The sequence below is a fragment of the Notothenia rossii genome, assembly GCF_949606895.1.
Source record: "Notothenia rossii genome assembly, chromosome: 10".
Lineage (NCBI taxonomy): Eukaryota > Metazoa > Chordata > Actinopteri > Perciformes > Nototheniidae > Notothenia > Notothenia rossii.
The window spans coordinates 53,820,101-53,838,279 of record NC_136908.1 but is presented as its reverse complement, the minus strand read 5'-3'; the positions used below and the strand labels follow the sequence as shown (position 1 = coordinate 53,838,279).

Below are 18,179 nucleotides of genomic sequence, written 5' to 3'. Positions count from 1 at the left end.
AGGGACAGAGGGAGAGAGACATTAAAGGCTGTTCGGTGCAGGTATTTCACGCGCTAACTGCTAAGCCACTTCAACTGTGACATTAACGTGAGGCTAACGTTAGCTCACGAGGCTAAACCATTAGCAACATTCCCTTCTCCATTTCTGAAACGCTTCAACTTCCCATTGATAAGTCTGTCAGCGACAAAGAGCTGTCAGACATACAGCAGGAAGTCCACATGACTCTGAGTGACTTATTGAAGTGTAACTTATTTCTCTGAATATTATGACTTTATTATTATTATTATTATTATTATTATTATTATTTTGTTTTCAGTGGCTCTTATACTCTTTCATAGCTGAATCCCGCCTTTTGGATTATTTTGAACTTCTGGTTTAATTTAACTTTAAAAAAACTTAACTTTAGCTCTCTGCTTCAAAAGAAAAACTACTTTAGCCAGCATTGTTAGTATATTACTTAGCTATTTTAAATAATTAAACTATATCAATTGTTAAACTGTTTTTAAAGATCCACCTAGACCACAAAAGGGAAATCACAGTTTCCTTTGAAAGGGAATAATACAGTATGATCATCAAAGTGGTTGAATTAAATGCTACAAGGCGAAACCTGAACTTGCACCGGTGCTTTCTTTTGATTCTTCCTGAGTGACAAATGTCTGGTTTTATGATCACAGGTGAACATAATGTTTTTACTGCCTCCGGCTGACCTACATCCCTGCAATCACATAGAGTTTCCCCTATTTGAAGGTGTTACTAGGGATGAGGAAATGCAACACACACCAGTTGGAATTGGTAAAATTATAAAGGGTTTATTTTAAATAGCAGAGGTAAACAAAACGGAAGGCACACAGCCTGAACAAACAAAAGGGCGCTGACTTAACTAAGAAACAAACAAATAATAATAATACATGGGACTTCTATAGCGCTTTTCATGAAACTCAAAGACGCTTAAATGTAAACAAAGAAAGGACTCTAACAAAAGGAGCCTGTTTACATACAAAGAAATAGGTAATAACGAACTAAATAGAAACTAAAACCCTCACTGTCAAAGTGGTAAAAAAACACAGCTGAGGCAAAGTACAACTATCACACAATACTAACCAAACAATACTAACCTAATCGAGGCACAACTACTCACAATAACACTGTTCAACACGAACCACACAAGTTAACCACTGTTTACACATTTGCACACAAACGAGAGCAACAAGCGAGAGGCATCCGCTCACACAGCAGAGCCTCCAGAGTGATGATTGTCCCCAGACTTTGTAGTCATCTCCAGCAGGTGTGCGCCGGCTGTGCGCTGCGATTGGAGTGCGTCGGGCCCGGCGTGCTCCAATCACAATCTTCAGGGGCGGACCAGGAGATGGCAGCCAATGACCTCAGGGCAACCCCACAGCTCATTTACATATCACACAGATTAACACAGTTAAGACGACCAGGAAGGCAGCAGCCGTAACAGAAGGTATACATTTCAATCAAAGCACCACCTTCTTTCCTTAATTATATACAACACTACAAAGACTTCAAAGACCAGGAGCCGCTGAGGGTGTCACCCCCCAAAAGCCTGCAGGGTGGAGGAATATCCACAACTGTAAAGCCTGCTTAAATAAAACAAATGTGGACAATATCAGAGGGATTGTGAAATATGATGACTCTAACATCTATCTTATATTGCCGTGAAAAATGTCCTTCAAACAATTGGGTCTATTCAAGATTACAACAGATCATGATAACGTTAATGTACATTCGCCCACTACTCGTACTTTTTACTAAATAAATAATTGAAACCATCATTATGTAACTCAAAAGAAACCTTGTATATGAGCAGGTTACCATTGAAAAAGAGGTCAATGATCTCAATGGGTTTTCACCTGAATAAATAAAGGTTTTGAATTGAATTGAATTGAAAGACAAGTATATATCACCACTTGAGTTTTGGCCTGCACTTGGCACCAAGGCATTTGTTATGGTGGCGTCACATATCCAAAAATGCTCAAAAAATGCTGATTGAAAGGCACTTTTTGGCAAATACAAGGATGCAACTCACTGACAGTTTTACGGCTCTTCCACACAAAAAACATTGTGACTCAGGAATTTTTTTTCACAGGGCAACGTCCAGGAACTAGAGAATACAATTCCTGAAGAAATTGCTAGTGGGAATGCTTTATGCTGAAAAGCTGGCGCTGAATTGCTATGCTGAAATGTAATGTGTAAGATGAAAGTGAAGAATTTAATTTAGATTGAAATGATACATGAACACTGGGGGCTTGAATGTGTGATGAGAGAAGAAAAGAAAGTAAAAAAGCTTGGAAAAGCAGCAGAATATTTGAACTGCAAACTTTTGAACTTACTTGATGGCGAATGATCTGTCGCCATGGCAACGGCATTTGATGACCCTCCATAATACGCTTAGATGTGTTGATGGCTGCATCGTTACCAAACTTGTAAAGTTTTGGGACATTTCGAGCATTTGTACTGAAGTTGTGAGAAAACCGTGTTTCATAGTGAGCATTGTGTTGCCAAGGCAACGGCATTTGAATAAATCTTAAAACTGTCAAATAGATGTCTTCACGGCTGGATTGTTAGCACACGTGAAGTTTGAGCACTTTATGAACATTTTAATAGGAGTTATAGCAATATCGTGTTTTACGGGGAGGGATGCGTTGCCATGGCAACAGCTTTTGAGGAAAAACTCACTTGCTGCGTCCCAATTCAGAGGCTGGGTCCTCCGCGGACTGCGAAATGAGACAGTCTAAGGAGCATGTCCTTGTACGTCACCGGCAGTTACCCCTACATTTTCCCGCCCCCGTCACCTAGCAACCAGCTGCAGTCACAAGTGCCGGTAATAATTTCTGACAATAGGCAAAATATTTTCAAACTGTTTTCAAAACTGTTCAATATGGAGTCAGATCTAGCTTTACTTATTTTGGTGTTATATAATATGTTTAAATTATTTTCCCGAGGTCGCAACAGGCCCCCCGTGAAGAGGGCTTCATTCTCCCCGCGCATCTGGATAAATTGCGCAGTCTGCTCCTTGCTCCCTATCAAAACAAAATTGTTGCAGTAAGATTTGTATAACAAAAGCAGTTAAATAAATAAATTAGCTTTATAATGAATCCCAACAATATATGAAAACCAAACAGGGTTTAGAAATATTTTCACTTCATATTATTTTATGTATGTAATATAAAGAAGACATCTCCAATTGCCCGTATATTTAAATACACAAATTAAATAGGTTTACTTTTCTTTCATGTCGTTTACTATTTGGGTGAGTACATTTAAAAACTAATCCAGCTGAAACCGTTGTAGCCGTTGATGGGACGTTACAAGCCATATATTTTTTTAAAACTCATTCGTCACCGTCACCCGTTGCATCCTGGGATAGGGTACACGGCGGAGTGTGCATCAGATGTATCCTCTAAATCTGGGGAAAGAAGGCTGCATTTGCGGGCCGCATTCGGAGGAGTCTTGTCTTTTTTTAAAATTGGGACAGCCTTCGTTTGGCGGAAGTGACGTATGCGGTCTCCGAATGCATCCTCAGGAGGATGCGGCCGCTGAATTGGGACACAGCTACTAACACTACATGTTGAAGGCTGGACCATTAACCATTATCTGAAGTCTGCTGCTCTGAGCATGTCAGTTGGAGTTATGACATCATCGTGTTCTATGACACAGGTGTTTATATTTGAGCTAACGACGTGTCCAGAGATCAAAGGTTTCCATGGTGATATGCAGTAATCAGTGAGAGGAGAGCATTTTCATTGTTCTGAATGAGAGATAAGCCTCTTACATGTGAACGTTTTGTTTAAGAACCGTAACAGATATCGGTGAAATTTCAAAGCGTGAAGCATCTCAAGAACTCTGAGCATCTGAAGTGTGCTTTTTGTGTACTTTCGGGTTAATAATGTGGCCTTTTTGGCAGATTAACTAAAAGATGTGCGGCTGCTGTGGTGGGGAAAGATGAGGCTGAACTTACAATGGGGTTTAATGGAGACATGTTGAAAGTTTTTGTCACTTCATGCCCTCAAGATGCATTTTGTTTAATTTGTTTGCTTCATTTGTTTTCCTTTTTCAAGCTACGAGATGTTTTCCTACATTTCTCATGAAAAATAATGTCTCAGGGGTGTAGGGTTTGGGAATTATGGCAGGTTTAAAAATATATATGAAGGCGAATTTCAAGCTGTAAAAATTTGATGAATTATGGGATGTATCTCTGGAATTATGAAAGTTATGAATGAGAAAAGTAATAGCAATCGATTCCCGACCGAGCTGAACATGTTGATGTTTGAACGGAGTTTCTGCGATGTGGAATGTTGGAGAAGAAGAGGTACAAAATAACCCGGTGGAATAATAAAGAATTTTGTGCGTCGAAGAACAGATAGTGCTGTATCAGCATTCCCACTAAACTAGGACAAGGTAAATATCGTAACTTCTACAATTTTAACCGATTCTGTTATAAAAACCTAGACGTATGTATGTAACCGGTCATGGCGAAACCTCTTAATCAAATAAGTGAATACATATTTCCTGATATTTCCCATGTCCTTTGTGTGTCTAGATTACGTGCTCAGAGGCATTTTCAGCGCAAAGATTTCAGTATATCACCCCAAAATATCTTCAGCCTCATATCGGAAATGTTAAAGGTCCCATGTCATGGCCATTTCCACTGATCATAATTCCATTGTTGAGGTCTACTAGAATAGATTTATATTGTGCAATTTTCCAAAATCACTTTGGTTTCTCATACAGCATCTCTGTAAACTAAGTGTATTCACTGAATTTCACTCTCTGCCTTTAACGGCTCGTTGTAGCTCCAATAGCTCCAGCCCCCACCCTCCCTGTGAGCACAGTGTGCTCTGATTGGTCGGGACGTTGTGAATCGCGCTGAGCTCCATGGAGGTGTGGCTTCCTTGTTTAGCAACAGCGGAACACAGCCAAACTTACCCTGAGCACACACAAAGTCACAGCCGATGTAAAAACAATAAGTGTGGCTTGATATTGAGTAAGAAAAAGGTTGATTAACGCTGTGAGAATGGGTCTGCAGAGAGAATTTAGCCGCGATCCCAACTGTCTGTTATCAGCCTGTAGCCAGGGAGGAGAGATCAGCTGAGGAAGTCCGTGGATTGGTCAATTTGGACCAATCAGCGGGGGCTTAACGTAACGGCTCCGCGGACGTAACGTAACGGCTCCACGGATTGGTCCATTTGGTTCCGGGTAACGCATGACATCATGCGGTACCTGGAAGAATCAATGGACAGTGACGTATCTCCAACGAGGCGTTTTGGGGAGGTATTTTCTGTGTTAGAGTTTTAATCGCTACACGGTGTACTTTGAGGGTTTTGACTCTGCAGACCGTTTACATGCATAAAAACCTTCATAACACACAAGGGGACGGTTAATAACCGGAAAAGCATGACATGGGACCTTTAATACTCTGATCAGCCTTCAAGCACCCATTTCAGCTGAGCCCTAGCGGGTACAGTCACAAGCATGTGTTTGTGCAGCGATGAGAACACACACAAACAGAGCATCAGTGCTACTGCCCGCTGCAGTGGGCGCCTTCCACTGAAAGACCCTTTGTTTGTCTTGAGAGGAACTAAAAAAGGGCTTCAGCATGACTGGCCCAGTGGGTGAACTGAAATAGGCTTGTAACTACTTGTTGATAAGGATGTTTTCAATGACCATGAAACAAAACAGGAACAAGTGAAAATGGTTTCATGTGTTTCTACAGAAAGAAGTAAGTCTTATTGTTCAACAAAAGACACCAGAATCATCCATGTGTCCATTTCTGGTGCTAAATGTGATGGTCCATCGTAACGTCAGCTTGGTGATTGATTATCATACTTGACTGTTAGGTATCTGCAGCAGGAACAGCTGTTGTGAGATGCTGCATCTTTTACCTCATCGTAACTGTATAACCCTAACCCTAACTGCGTGTATAGCTTCATCATATGTAACAGGTCAGCTCATTGAAGTATGTGCATGCTTTTAATGTTTGGATATAGACATGCAACCAGATGTTCACACCATGGATGTTTAAAGAGAACTCGATATAGCATCCGAGGCTGGGTTCCGTTTTATTCCTATGAGAGTTGCACAGTGGCGCATGAAGCCCAAAATTGAGTGGCTGTAGATTCAAAAAAGTTCCCGACTGTGGAACCAAAGAGCAAAGAACTTGAGTTTTCATAAGCCCCGCCTCTTGGTCAGTCAAATCAATGGAAAGGGAAATTTACAGATGCCCTTTTTCTCAATGTTAGTCAATGGAAAATCGTTTTTTTGGTCCTTAATGACGTCTCAAGCTACAACGTAAGTGTAGTACCACCTTTTGGGCACTACAGAACAATTAGCTTCAATGGCCTGCGCTCTTCCTGGAGGCTTGGTTTACACAGTGTCACTACCCGATCTGCACACCTGCCCGATCTGCACTGTGCATGTGCAAGATGGTCCGCCATATTGGACAACTCCATACGGCAACTCAAATAGGACATTTTGACGTCTAGACGGCTGCCCGATTTGCATCATGCATGTCATAAACGTCTCAAATATCTATACAAAAATATTTTGTTATTTTATTTTTATTTGAAATAAAATGAAGGACATTCACAGTTAATGTAATTAAATATAAATCATGAATGTCATACATATTGCATACATTCACAGTCAATATTTCTTCAGTATGATAGCTGTCTAACAGAAGTTAAATCCATTTCTCACTTATTCTGACAATGTACTTAACCCAATAAAATGACCCAATAAAAGGAGTTGTTAAATAATAGTGAAGTCACGTTGTAATGAAAACAACTCATCTCTCTCGTTCAGATTAATATTGTCGGTTTTTTTGAGTGTTATTTTTCTGCTTTGCCAAACGCCACTGTGTCAAGTGTCTTATTAGAGTTGCCTTATGTAGTTGTCAAATATGGCGGACCATCTCGCACATGCGCAGTGCAGATCGGGCAGGGGTGCAGATTGGGTAGTGACACACAGAAACCATCTGAGAAGCCGCCATTGTAAACTGTTTGGAAAAGGGCACACACTCCCAAAAATAATTAGCGTGTGATTGGATGGATTAAATTGTCAATCAAATTATTGCAGAAGTCAACACATTAACGACGATAGTGTTTAAGAAGCTACACCTTCCTCTGTCTGTTTCATTACATCAACACGAGACTAGGGTTAACTAGAACTTTCCTGTCTGTTCAACGCACAAACACACACCTCACAAGAATGTGTGTTTTCCTGTATGGATGTTTGGTTGGTGAATCCAAACACACAGCTGGAGATGGCACATTCCAGTGGAGAGAGATGGGAAAATGAACAAGCTTATGATGACACAAACACAAAATGTTTATTGCTTTCCCACAGAAATGTCTCTCAGTCTGATTAAAATAAGCCTATGAATAAAGGAAATTCAGCCAAATACTGACAACTTTCATGATTTTACTTGAAAAGCTGCATGAACAATGACCTAGCTGCCCTTTGGTTTTATCCACAGTTGCCATAAGCTTTAAATGCACTCCACTAAACCAAGCGACAACGATGGTCGTCCGGCCCCGACACAGCAACCGGACTTTAACCTCTCTCCCTCTATTATTACCTCTCCTCCTCTTCTGTCTGCTTTATATTTTTCCAGCGTGTATCCTCTTTCTCAGGCCCTGCACCTCCTTTGAACACAGTCTCCATCTCCATTGACCCTGGGGCTTTTGGGGGTGCTAGTGGAGCCTCGTAGATGGGGGTGCTGCAGCCCCCTCAGCACCCCCCCCTTCCCGCGTCCATTCACGATGTCTCGCTGTCTCGCAGACCCCACGCAGCAAGCAGGATATGAAGCTCACACTGTCCGCTCCTCGCGGCAGTGAGCCGCGCAACATCCCGCCGACACAGCACCTAGACCCCACGCAGCATTCTCATCTGTTTGTTATTACTGGTGTCATTTTCTGGTTGCTAACGCCCTTGTAACACATAATCACTGATGTTCCGCTGTAACGGTAGTGGACTCATCAGAACATAGTGGACGAGCTGACCAATCAGAACACAGTGGTCTCATAGGGAGGGGGGGGGGGGGGGGGGGAGGGGCGCAGGACCTCCAACAAGACGTTTAGGACAGAGAGTGAATACACATACTATACAGAGATGCAGTATGAGAAACCAATGTGAGTTTGGAAAATTGCACAATACAAATCTATTCTAGTAGACCTCAACAATGGAATTATGATCAGTAGAAATGGCCATGACATGGGACCTTTAAATCTGTTTTGCCATTATTAAAATCACTTTTCACACCCAACAACAGACCATATCGGAAACCACAAACCTGCCACCTTTCCTTTTCTCTGCAGCTGACAGTCAAGAAACGTATGTAGGTTTTTTTCTATTTCTGGCCGCACTGCAACATTTATGAAGGAAGGCTTTTATCTACTTCCTATCTTTGGTGCTATGTGATAATGGCAGCCGTGTTCTTCCAATAGACGGTTATCTTCTTACTGGAAAAACTTCCGATCAATCAGCCAAAAATAGATTGAAGCAAACCACGGCTCAATTTTATCCCCACAGAGACCCCGTTTGCGGAACAAGGCTACACTGTTTGGTCCAGGCCAATGTCAGGGGAGGTTTCACATTGGCCCTTTTAGTTTGGATCAAACCAAATTTGGGACTTCCCGAGGTAGGTGTCCTGAGTCTTCTGAACTACAACTGCTATCACTGCACAGGTTGCCTTAATCTGATTAAACCAGATTATAAGTGTGTGCAAGCGTACTAAACAACCCTTCCCTGGAATTGGTCTGACCCTTCAGAAAAAGATGAATGAGATGCTTAGGACAGTGAAGAGCTTGGGAGAAATAAAACCTCAGATGAATGAGGGATACATCGAGCAATTACTTCTGTAAAATGTATTTCTAATGGCTTAGTTAACAAGCAACAAGGACTGCCTTTTCTCTCTGGGCTTCGATAGTGTTTCAATTTTCACGACTGTTTGTTGGCACTGATTCTAGAAAGCGCCTGTCTGCCAGGCATTGATTAACCAGCCGGGGAAAACAGAGACTTTTACTTAATATTAAAAAGGAAAATAATTAAGTTTTTACTGAAACTGGAGTTTAAAGTTACAGTGTCCTTCATGAAATCCCACAGCTGAGGTTCAAACTGAATAAGAGCCCAATAAGAATTGAATTGTCTGTGAGACGGCTTGCAAGAATAGTTTGAGAGGAGCAGGCAGATGGTGAGAGTTGTGTAGGACGGGATGTACCGAGCGTCAGATTCACAGTTGACTGTATCTGGCACTCACACCGTGCCACTGTGTATTTGTCTTTTAAGTTTGTGTGCACATTAAAACCTCCTTTTATAACCTATGATTGTTGATTAAGTCAATTTTAGGTTTAAAGTAAGGTTAGTTTGGGTTCATCGGGTTAGGGGAAGTGTGTGTGTGTGTGTGTGCGTGTGTGCGTGCGTGTGCGTGTGTGTGTGATAAATATTTCAGCATCTTTACTGTGACACGACACCACTGGATTTTACAGTGAGTGCTCACCACATGAAGGAAAGTAATGAATGACCTGCAGGTCAATTTATTTTTAGGTGTGTGTGTGTGTGTGTGTGTGTGTGTGTGTGTGTGTGTGTGTGTGTGTGTGTGTGTGTGTGTGTGTGTGTGTGTGTGTGTGTGTGTGTGTGTGTGTGTGTGTGTGTGTGTGTGTGTGTGTGTGTGTGTGTGTGTGTGTGTGTGTGTTAATATGTCTATGAACTTGTGTAATTGTGTGTTCTTGCTGCACCCGGCCCACTCTAATTGTATTCCTTCTGGATCCCTAGAATTAGTCAGACCCCAAAAAAGCCAATAATTACTACTTCACCTCCATGATACCCACCCTGTGGCAGAGAGAAACGTTCCCAACAGCCCAAGGGGCCGTTAGCAAGCTCTCATCTCAGATTGAGTTACATTCTACTGAATGTAACGTCCTCAGGTGAAACAGGATATGGTAAACAGGGAGTGCGTTTCATCATTTATCAGCCAATGAGAAAAGGCGGGAAAGACCTTAAATATTGTATAGTAGCAATAATCCAAATCTATGAACACAAACCCACACATACACTGAGAAGCATGAAACATGATGTAAACAGGTTAACTCACAAACATTTTCATACGCATCCACAAATGCACACATATATATACCTCTCGGATCAATAAACAGTGCACAAGTTGGAGTTATGTAAACAGGAGGATCAAAAAGAGGACTGCTGGCCTTGTTGCCCATAGCAACAGTGTTTTGGAGGCTGATCCACATAGCACTAAGATCTGCTGCAAAGCATGCTGGGATACAACAATGCTTTGAACCTCAGATTATACATTTTAATACTTAATATTACAATTATGTTTGGCTATAACTTGAATATATTGCAACGATGTTTTTACAGGGCTCGTGCAGTTTAGTATGGAGTATACAGTACGGAAGACTTCAGCTGACAGCCTCACACTAACATTGAATGCATCACAATTCCAATCTATTTGTCAGTGTAATGATAAATAACGTTTACAAAATAGTAATACAAATCTGCCAGGCTTTCCGCCAGATGTGTTCCTACCAAAGAACGTTTAAAACAAATCAGTGACATGTCACGTGGCACTTTAATGTATCTATTCTGATCCATCAGACCCATGAGAAAAAGTGTGTATATGTGAACGTACACATATTCACAGCACACTGCTGTACCGTATATGACGTAATGCAGACACAGATCAATACAGGCGCAGCTATACGGCCTACTTTACCCTCTGTGGGCACATTACTCCCACATCCCACAGCCTAGATATGAATGTGGGTCAATACACTCACACGCTCACACACGCTCACACACACACCAGTTGTTACATATGAAGGGCAGTGGAAGTAAATCCAGGTCAAACAGGAAGTGGAAAAGAAGCTAGAATGGATGCTTTGCTGCAGAAATGGATGATTGGTGGTCGATGTAACTATAGACAGTTATCTGTTGTTGATTCAAACAAAGATCAAATAATGCTAATAATATATAATGATTGACAACTGCCATGCCCACTCATTCTGTATTCAATTGTTTTAGATCATTTTTTTGACACGTTTAAATTGTAGTGGTTAAGAAACCATTATAGAAAACAACAACTCATCTCACAGTTTACAGGATGGTGTATTTTTGTTCTGTTGGATATACCATACACTGGAGATGGCTAAAAAAAAACATAGTTTTGTCTCATTAACAAGCAGAATGTGCAATATCATATTGAATGCATGAAGATCTATCAGGAGGGTAATTCCAAACTAAATGCATTTCCAACAGATATATAAATCATATCAGGAAGCCGTTTTAACACATGCTAGAGATACATGTTAATGTGCTGGTTTGAATGTGTGAAAGGTAAATGAAACTATATTTACAAAATCCATGTGATAAAGTAGAGTCTGGTGTTGACACCATGAGTCTGTGGTTATTTAAAAGGGATCAATGAAGATGCTTATTTGCATGTCTTTGGTGTGTCTGCAGTGCAATTACATACTTTGACTTTACAGTAGGCTTTTTGTAGCTGCTTCTTCTGGAATGATGCTAATGAAATTCCTTCATTAGACCTATTGGTGTTAATTGATTGCACATAAATGACACTAATGATGCAGAAATCATCTTTTCTCCCATAAAATTCCATTTAAATGTGGCACTCAAGACTGGCTGCTAATACATGAGGTAAACAAACCAAAATATTGGCACCCAATAAAGCGACATACTGTAGGAGATGTCATGTTTAATATGTGAGGCGCGACCATAACAACACCAGCTGTACAACATAGTCAAACCGAAGCTTTAGAATTGATAAAGATACAATTACAAAAAAATAGCTAAAGTCTGCATATTCTTCAGCTGAGGTTTCCCCTGTATTGACATTTACTTACTAAGTGGCCTGCCCGAAATGTAGCGTCCAATATCGGACAGCCAGGGTGTTATCAACAAAAATGCATTTGTCGCCATTTACCTGAAAATGGTGAATTCCGTCGTTTGAAGTCGACTCTCCGGAGCAGCCAGGCCCGGATGCCCTCCTCCGCTTTATCCGCCCACTGAAGGAGCACGGTTCAGTCCGAGGTCGCTTTCGTTCCCAAACACTCTGATAAAAACGGTATTATCCTCCGACACACACCTGGAAATGTGTGGGGTGTGAGGAAGGAGAGCTGGAGACCGAACCCCCAAAATGTCGTTTGTGTGGCGGGGAGAGGAGTTCACAGAGGCTGGAGGAGGATCCTCTGTCGACACCGGAGGGGAATGCAAGCTGACATCACACACCACGCAGCGTGACTTCTGGTTCCCTTTCAAAATAAGACCATTATGACATCACAATTTAAGAGATCAACGTTCTCAAAACAAAAGAGGCCTTAATTAATAATTATTTAAATATGTATAGGTCAATAAAGCACAATATACAGATAGTTATAGGCTGCATACACATGCATAAATGGATCGAAGTAGTAGTTTTTACCAGTAGTAGTTTTTGGTATCTCAATATATTTTCTGGAGCAAGTGAATGTGATGTAATTAAACCACTAATAATTCAGTAGAATACAATTATATAAAACAAAAAAACTTATAGTATACCTATTTCATCGTAGTATTACATTATATCATGTGTAATTTTAAAACGAGATCAACCCGTTTCCGCTCTAATAAGCGAACTCTAGTTAGCTTGACGAAGCTGAGGGAAGCAGGAGGAAATGCAGATACACGAAACAATGGTATCTTTATTTAAATAGCTTCCCTTTATGCTGCTTCTCGTAACTCATAACTTTGCAACATTGTACATTTTCAGCGGTCTAACAATAAATATTGTAGAAATGTGTCAATATGCAGTTTTTCCTTTTCTCCAGTCAGCCTTCAATGAAATATTGGACATTCAAGTATTTAATTAAGAAAAACTAACCATACAATAAATACTTCATTCATCTTTTAGAAGGGCTTTCACTTTATAAGACAAAAATAAAAAGGTTAAAAATGTGTCTCGTTTTAAATGTTATAGTTATCTTGAAGCAAAATATGCTCAAACGATTAATTTTGAAAATAAATGTATATTATTAGATGGTTGTTTATGTGCTACAATTTACAATACCATGGTAAAAATTAAGCAGTGGGTAAAAAGAAAATATATTTTAAGTTGAAAAGAAGGTTATGAATATTTCATTTCTCCTTCCCTACTTTAAAATATATATTTACCATTAGCCAATCTGAAGAACAAAAACGATTACTAATAACTACATAACTAACATTTAGTATAATTGTGTTTGAGGGGCGCCACCTGCTGGATAAAAACTGTAGTTACTTTATTCAATATGTATTTCCCTTATATATACAGTCTATGGTATTGCCACTACTACGACTAGTAGGCCTAAACTTCAGCTATGTACGTATGAGTATGACTAATAAAAGCCTTGAACCTACCCCACTACAATTCAGAGGTAAGTGTTGTACTTTTCCTCCACTACATTTATTTAATATAATAAGTTACTTTGCAGGAAGTCACATTCACAAGCCACCTTGCAGCATAAACTAATTTAAACAAGCTGCACCTTAACCAGCTTTGATAAACACATTAAGCATCAATAATTATAATACAAATATATAATATATAATATAGTAGCCTATTATGTAATGGGCCAATCTGCATAATGAGTAATTTTGGTACTTTAAGAATATTTGATGCTTATGCTTTTTTAACTTGAGCAACATTTTGATTGCAGGACTTTTAGTCGTAAAAGAGTATTCCTACACTCTGGTACTTTCACTTAAGTACAATATCTGAGTCTTCCTCCACCTCTGTAGCCTACTGACCTCTCATAACGCGCAGTGGGTGACGGTGGAGTGGTTGTTGTCAGTCTGCCCTTTGCCCGGTCACCTGCTAGCTCCGCTCCGTATCGCTGTTTACCAGATCACACCGGGGTACAAACCGATTCAACATGTCTCGCGCTGCGGAGAGACTCAGACTGCTAATCAACCATCTTGACCGACCACCTGCCGACATCGTATCCTTTTCTTCTCTGTGTGGGATCACCGGGGGCTGCGCAGAGCAGACAGTACCCGGGAACTGAGCATTATTGGTGGGCTGCTTTGGTGGGCTAGACCGGGGAACGGGAGTACCACTGAAGGCCTCTCTTCAGCTAACTGTCATTGTTTATGAATGCGTCTTTTAGCGTTTATAACAAAGGCACTGTGATAATGACGCCATTATTTAAACGAGGCTGTTAGCAGTATGTAGGCTAAAGGTTGAAATGTAAACATGTATCTATTTATCTATCTGTTTGTTGGAGATAATAGCTTAGAATAACTCAGGAGGCTAACGATAGTCTGGTTTTAGGTCAGTGGAAGACTATTTGCTTTATATTCTACCTTTGCTTAAAGGTCAATTGTTTCTGCTGCTGTCTCGTTTCCTTTACTGGTTTGTTCAGAGAGCTGAAACGACTGGTGCTTTGAGCTTCAACTCCAGCTACCCTCAGAGACTCAGGTAGGACCATAAACTGTATACAATGAACTCTGTTATGAGTACGTAGTCTACCCCCTAATTTTAAAGACAACATATTATGCTCACTTTCAGGTTAATATTTATATTTTGTGCCTCTACTGTGACATGTTTACATGCTTTAATGTTCAAAAAGCTATTTATTTCTCTCATACTGCCTGTGCTGCATCACCTCTTTTCACCCTCTGTCTGAAACCAGAGCCCAGTCTGCTCTGATTGGTTAGCTGGTAGGCTCTGTTGTAATTAGAGATGTCCCGCCCCATAGCACTAGCCAATAGAAGCCCTAGTGTTACATAGCGATGTCACTATTGTGGAGATATATGAAATGCAAAACATCTAACTGTATTTAAATATTGTAACCATACAGATGTTTTGACATCGTCCCAGACAAATACATAAATAATAAATAATTTCTCCCTTTTCTGCTATCTATGTGCATTTTAATAGCTGATGATGCAGTCACTTCAACAAAATAAACAAGCCCTATTTCTAAAATATTTTAAAGGCAGTTCATGTTAGAAGCAGCTTTGTGTAACTAAACAGATCAAGGTTCAGATCTCTTTACACACACACACAGACTAACCTTTCCTCACACATTGATATTGTTGCTTGTTATCTCTCTTTGGTAGATATAGCTGGGATACCGACCTGCTGACCCCAGATCAGCGACTCTCTTATGAAGAAAATGGCTTCATCCTCATCAAGAATCTGGTGCCTGAAGAGGACATCGACAGGTTCAGGTGACCATCAGAAACTTATTGAACCTATTATTGAGAACTTTCGACGTAACTAATAATATACTGTATATTTGTATTGAAATGACATATTACTTACCTGGTGGTATACTCAGGCTCAATCCTTGCTGCAGTGACCCTTTGCTGCATGTCGTTCCCTATCTCTCCCATTTCCCTTCTATCTTCAGTACTCTTTAAGAAAAGGCAATGCATACATTACACATCAAATCTTTATCTTTTAATAGTACCGATGCATGAAGGTTCTTGTGCGTCTGCGTTCTTTAGGAGTGCGTTTGAACGGATCTGTCGGCAGGAAGTGAAAGTTCCCGGTCTGATGGTGATGAGGGACGTGGCCATCGCTAAGTCAGAGTTTGTTCAGGATCAAAGAGCGGTCTCCAAACTCCAGGATTTCCAGGAAGATCCTGAACTGTTTCGATACTGCAACTTACCAGAGGTATAAAAACACACACACATATTATACAGAGATCCATAGAACAACTTTGTTGAGACGATGGTGCTCACTTGTGGAAATATCTGAAATCCCACCCACAGTCTATAGGAAAGAGGATTACAGCTCTTCAACAAAAAAATGTGCCAATAAAAAGATATTACTATGATAATGTAATCAAAATTCGAATACGACATATTAACAGTTTTTCTTTAAAAAGCAGCTTGAATTTGAAATAATTTAAACTGTTATGTGCTTTTGCATGTCAGGTTCTGCAGTATGTGGAGTGCTTCACTGGACCCAACATCATGGCAATGCATACAATGCTCATCAACAAACCTCCTGATGCAGGTATACAGCTATTCAAAAATATTTACAATAATCTGGTTTCTGTTTATCTGGAGAACCAGCTACAGCAGTGTCCTTTTGGGATCAGTAAGCATCACAGGAAGCCTCATACAGTACAATTATCAACTGTTGATTCAGGGAAAAAGACGTCTCGCCACCCGATGCACCAGGACCTGCACTACTTCCCCTTCCGCCCCACAGACAAGATCGTCTGCGCCTGGACGGCCATGGAGAAGGTGGACAGGCAGAACGGCTGCCTGGTGGTGTTGCCAGGGACACACACCGGCACGCTGAAGGAGCACGACTACCCAGAGTGGGAGGTACTCAAACACACACCTGAGAAAACAACTGCTACAGGAACACACACATGAGAACACCTGCTATAGGTACCTAAACTTTCCTGTATTTCCTCAGGGCGGTGTGAACAAAATGTACCATGGAGTGCGTGGCTACGACCCGCAACATCCCAGGGTGCACCTGGAGATGGAGAAGGGCGACACCGTCTTCTTCCATCCGCTGCTGATTCACGGCTCAGGCATGAACCAGACCCAGGGCTTCCGCAAGGTACTACACTACCCATAATCCACCTGTGGCCTGTACTACAAAGCAGGGTTCAAGTGGGGTAACTTCAGGGTTCACCTGCGCATATAAAAGCTCTGTATACCTTCTTATGGATGGAGAGAGCCTCTACGGAGGAGAATAAATATAGAAACACTTGTACACCTGTCTTGTTTGTGATTGGTCATATGCTGCAAAAAGCTAATTATAACGCAATTGTAAACATTGCAAGTAAATATTGTGTTTTTCCAGGCCATCTCCTGCCACTATGCCAGCTCTGACTGCTTTTACATTGATGTGAAGGGAACCACCCAGGAAAACATAGAGCAAGAGGTGAAGGACATCGCCAACAGGAAGTACGCGTTGGGCAACGATATTACCTTCCAGGTCAGACATCTACATTCATACTTGTTTATAACATTCCCTTTTACAAGTGACAACACAACAGGAATGTACTTGATACAGTCAGATTGGATATTTATATACCATATGCTAATATGTAGCAACAGCATGACTTCCATCGGCCACCTTAAGAGCATCAACACCTCAGATATTAGGGTCTACTTAATGTTAGAATTACACTTAGCAGACTTGTTTTGCAATGCTCAGCCTAACTACATAATTTCTAGTGTTAGGAGGAGCACAGTTATCATCCACCATCCCAGAAATAAGTGGAATGCGCTCACCAAGTAGCAGGTCATTGTGATCTATTTTTACAATTCGTCCAATGTGTCTAATAAAGCATAAGCAAATTGGCTAAAGCTAAGTGGGGGGAAAAAAAGCCCCCATTGTTTAGTTTTAAGTTACTCAGTGCAATGGCTTTGCCTCTAGAAATATCTAACCCTATGTTAGTAAACTGAGTGATTGTCCTTGTTACATAATGCAGTTGTATGGGGTAACATGTACACATCTTCATAGCTACTCAGAAGGTTTGTTTTGATTAATTGACTAACTGTCCCTTTAACAATGCCAGGACACCTGGGCCTTCAGAGGCCGCCTGGTGCAGGGCGAGAGGACTTCACTGTGAAGAACCACGCGCATGATGCAAGAAACGCCGCGTCATGACGAAGCACACATTGATGATTGTGTGACTGGATAAGAAGCGGCAAAGTCATAATCTTGTTTCCTAATTTTTCTTATCATTCAATCCCTCACTTTTGATTTAATTTAGATGACATTAGATGATTTAATGAGGCTTACATTAACATTTGGAAATTTGATGTAGAGCATGTTGTTCTCACAGAGGACATAAGGACTGGAGACGCTGTTCAAAGCAGAATAAAGTACCTGATGTTCTTGCTTTACAGTATTTAACAGCACAACAACTGAGAAGCTGGGAGTTTAATGGTGATTAGGAAAAGTAATCGTAAGGTGTGATTATGAAGGTAGAGGGGGGTTGAGAGTAAGAATAATACATGTATCAAAGTAGAAATGTTTAAATATAACTGTGAATTGTAGCTCTTCTTAATGGACACTAACAGAGGCCTTATACATGTTCTAGTGGGGTTGATTCAGTGAATTCATGTTTGTGGGACAAATGTTATATTTTAATAACAAATAATAAAAATGATGGCTATATTATTAA

At 40.6% G+C, this 18,179-nt stretch overlaps 2 protein-coding genes across 2 annotated transcripts in view; one reads left to right on the top strand and one right to left on the bottom strand.

Moving 5' to 3' along the window:
* Positions 1-13,931, bottom strand: part of cdk17 (cyclin dependent kinase 17) — a 27,299-nt gene extending 13,368 nt beyond the window's left edge. The window contains exons 1-2 of the mRNA XM_079656050.1: positions 13,822-13,931; positions 11,981-12,308 (exon numbers count right to left, since the gene is read on the bottom strand). The gene's annotated coding sequence lies outside the window, so the exon portion shown is untranslated. The remainder of the gene's footprint in view (positions 1-11,980; positions 12,309-13,821) is intronic.
* On the top strand, positions 13,358-18,179 carry phyh (phytanoyl-CoA 2-hydroxylase). The gene is made up of 10 exons (XM_079656060.1): positions 13,358-13,448; positions 13,731-14,012; positions 14,436-14,491; positions 15,136-15,246; positions 15,526-15,694; positions 15,958-16,039; positions 16,175-16,356; positions 16,451-16,600; positions 16,847-16,981; positions 17,568-18,179. The coding sequence occupies exons 2-10, from the start codon at positions 13,947-13,949 to the stop codon at positions 17,619-17,621; spliced, it is 1,005 nt and encodes a 334-aa protein (XP_079512186.1). The 5' UTR covers positions 13,358-13,448; positions 13,731-13,946; the 3' UTR covers positions 17,622-18,179.

Coding starts and splice junctions, on each gene's coding strand:
- phyh (XM_079656060.1), top strand. CDS start 13,947: ATGTCTCGCGCTGCGGAGAGACTCAGACTGCTAATCAACCATCTTGAC. Junction 14,492..15,135: donor AGCTACCCTCAGAGACTCAG/GTAGGACCATAA, acceptor TCTCTTTGGTAG/ATATAGCTGGGATACCGACC. Junction 16,357..16,450: donor ACGACTACCCAGAGTGGGAG/GTACTCAAACAC, acceptor GTATTTCCTCAG/GGCGGTGTGAACAAAATGTA.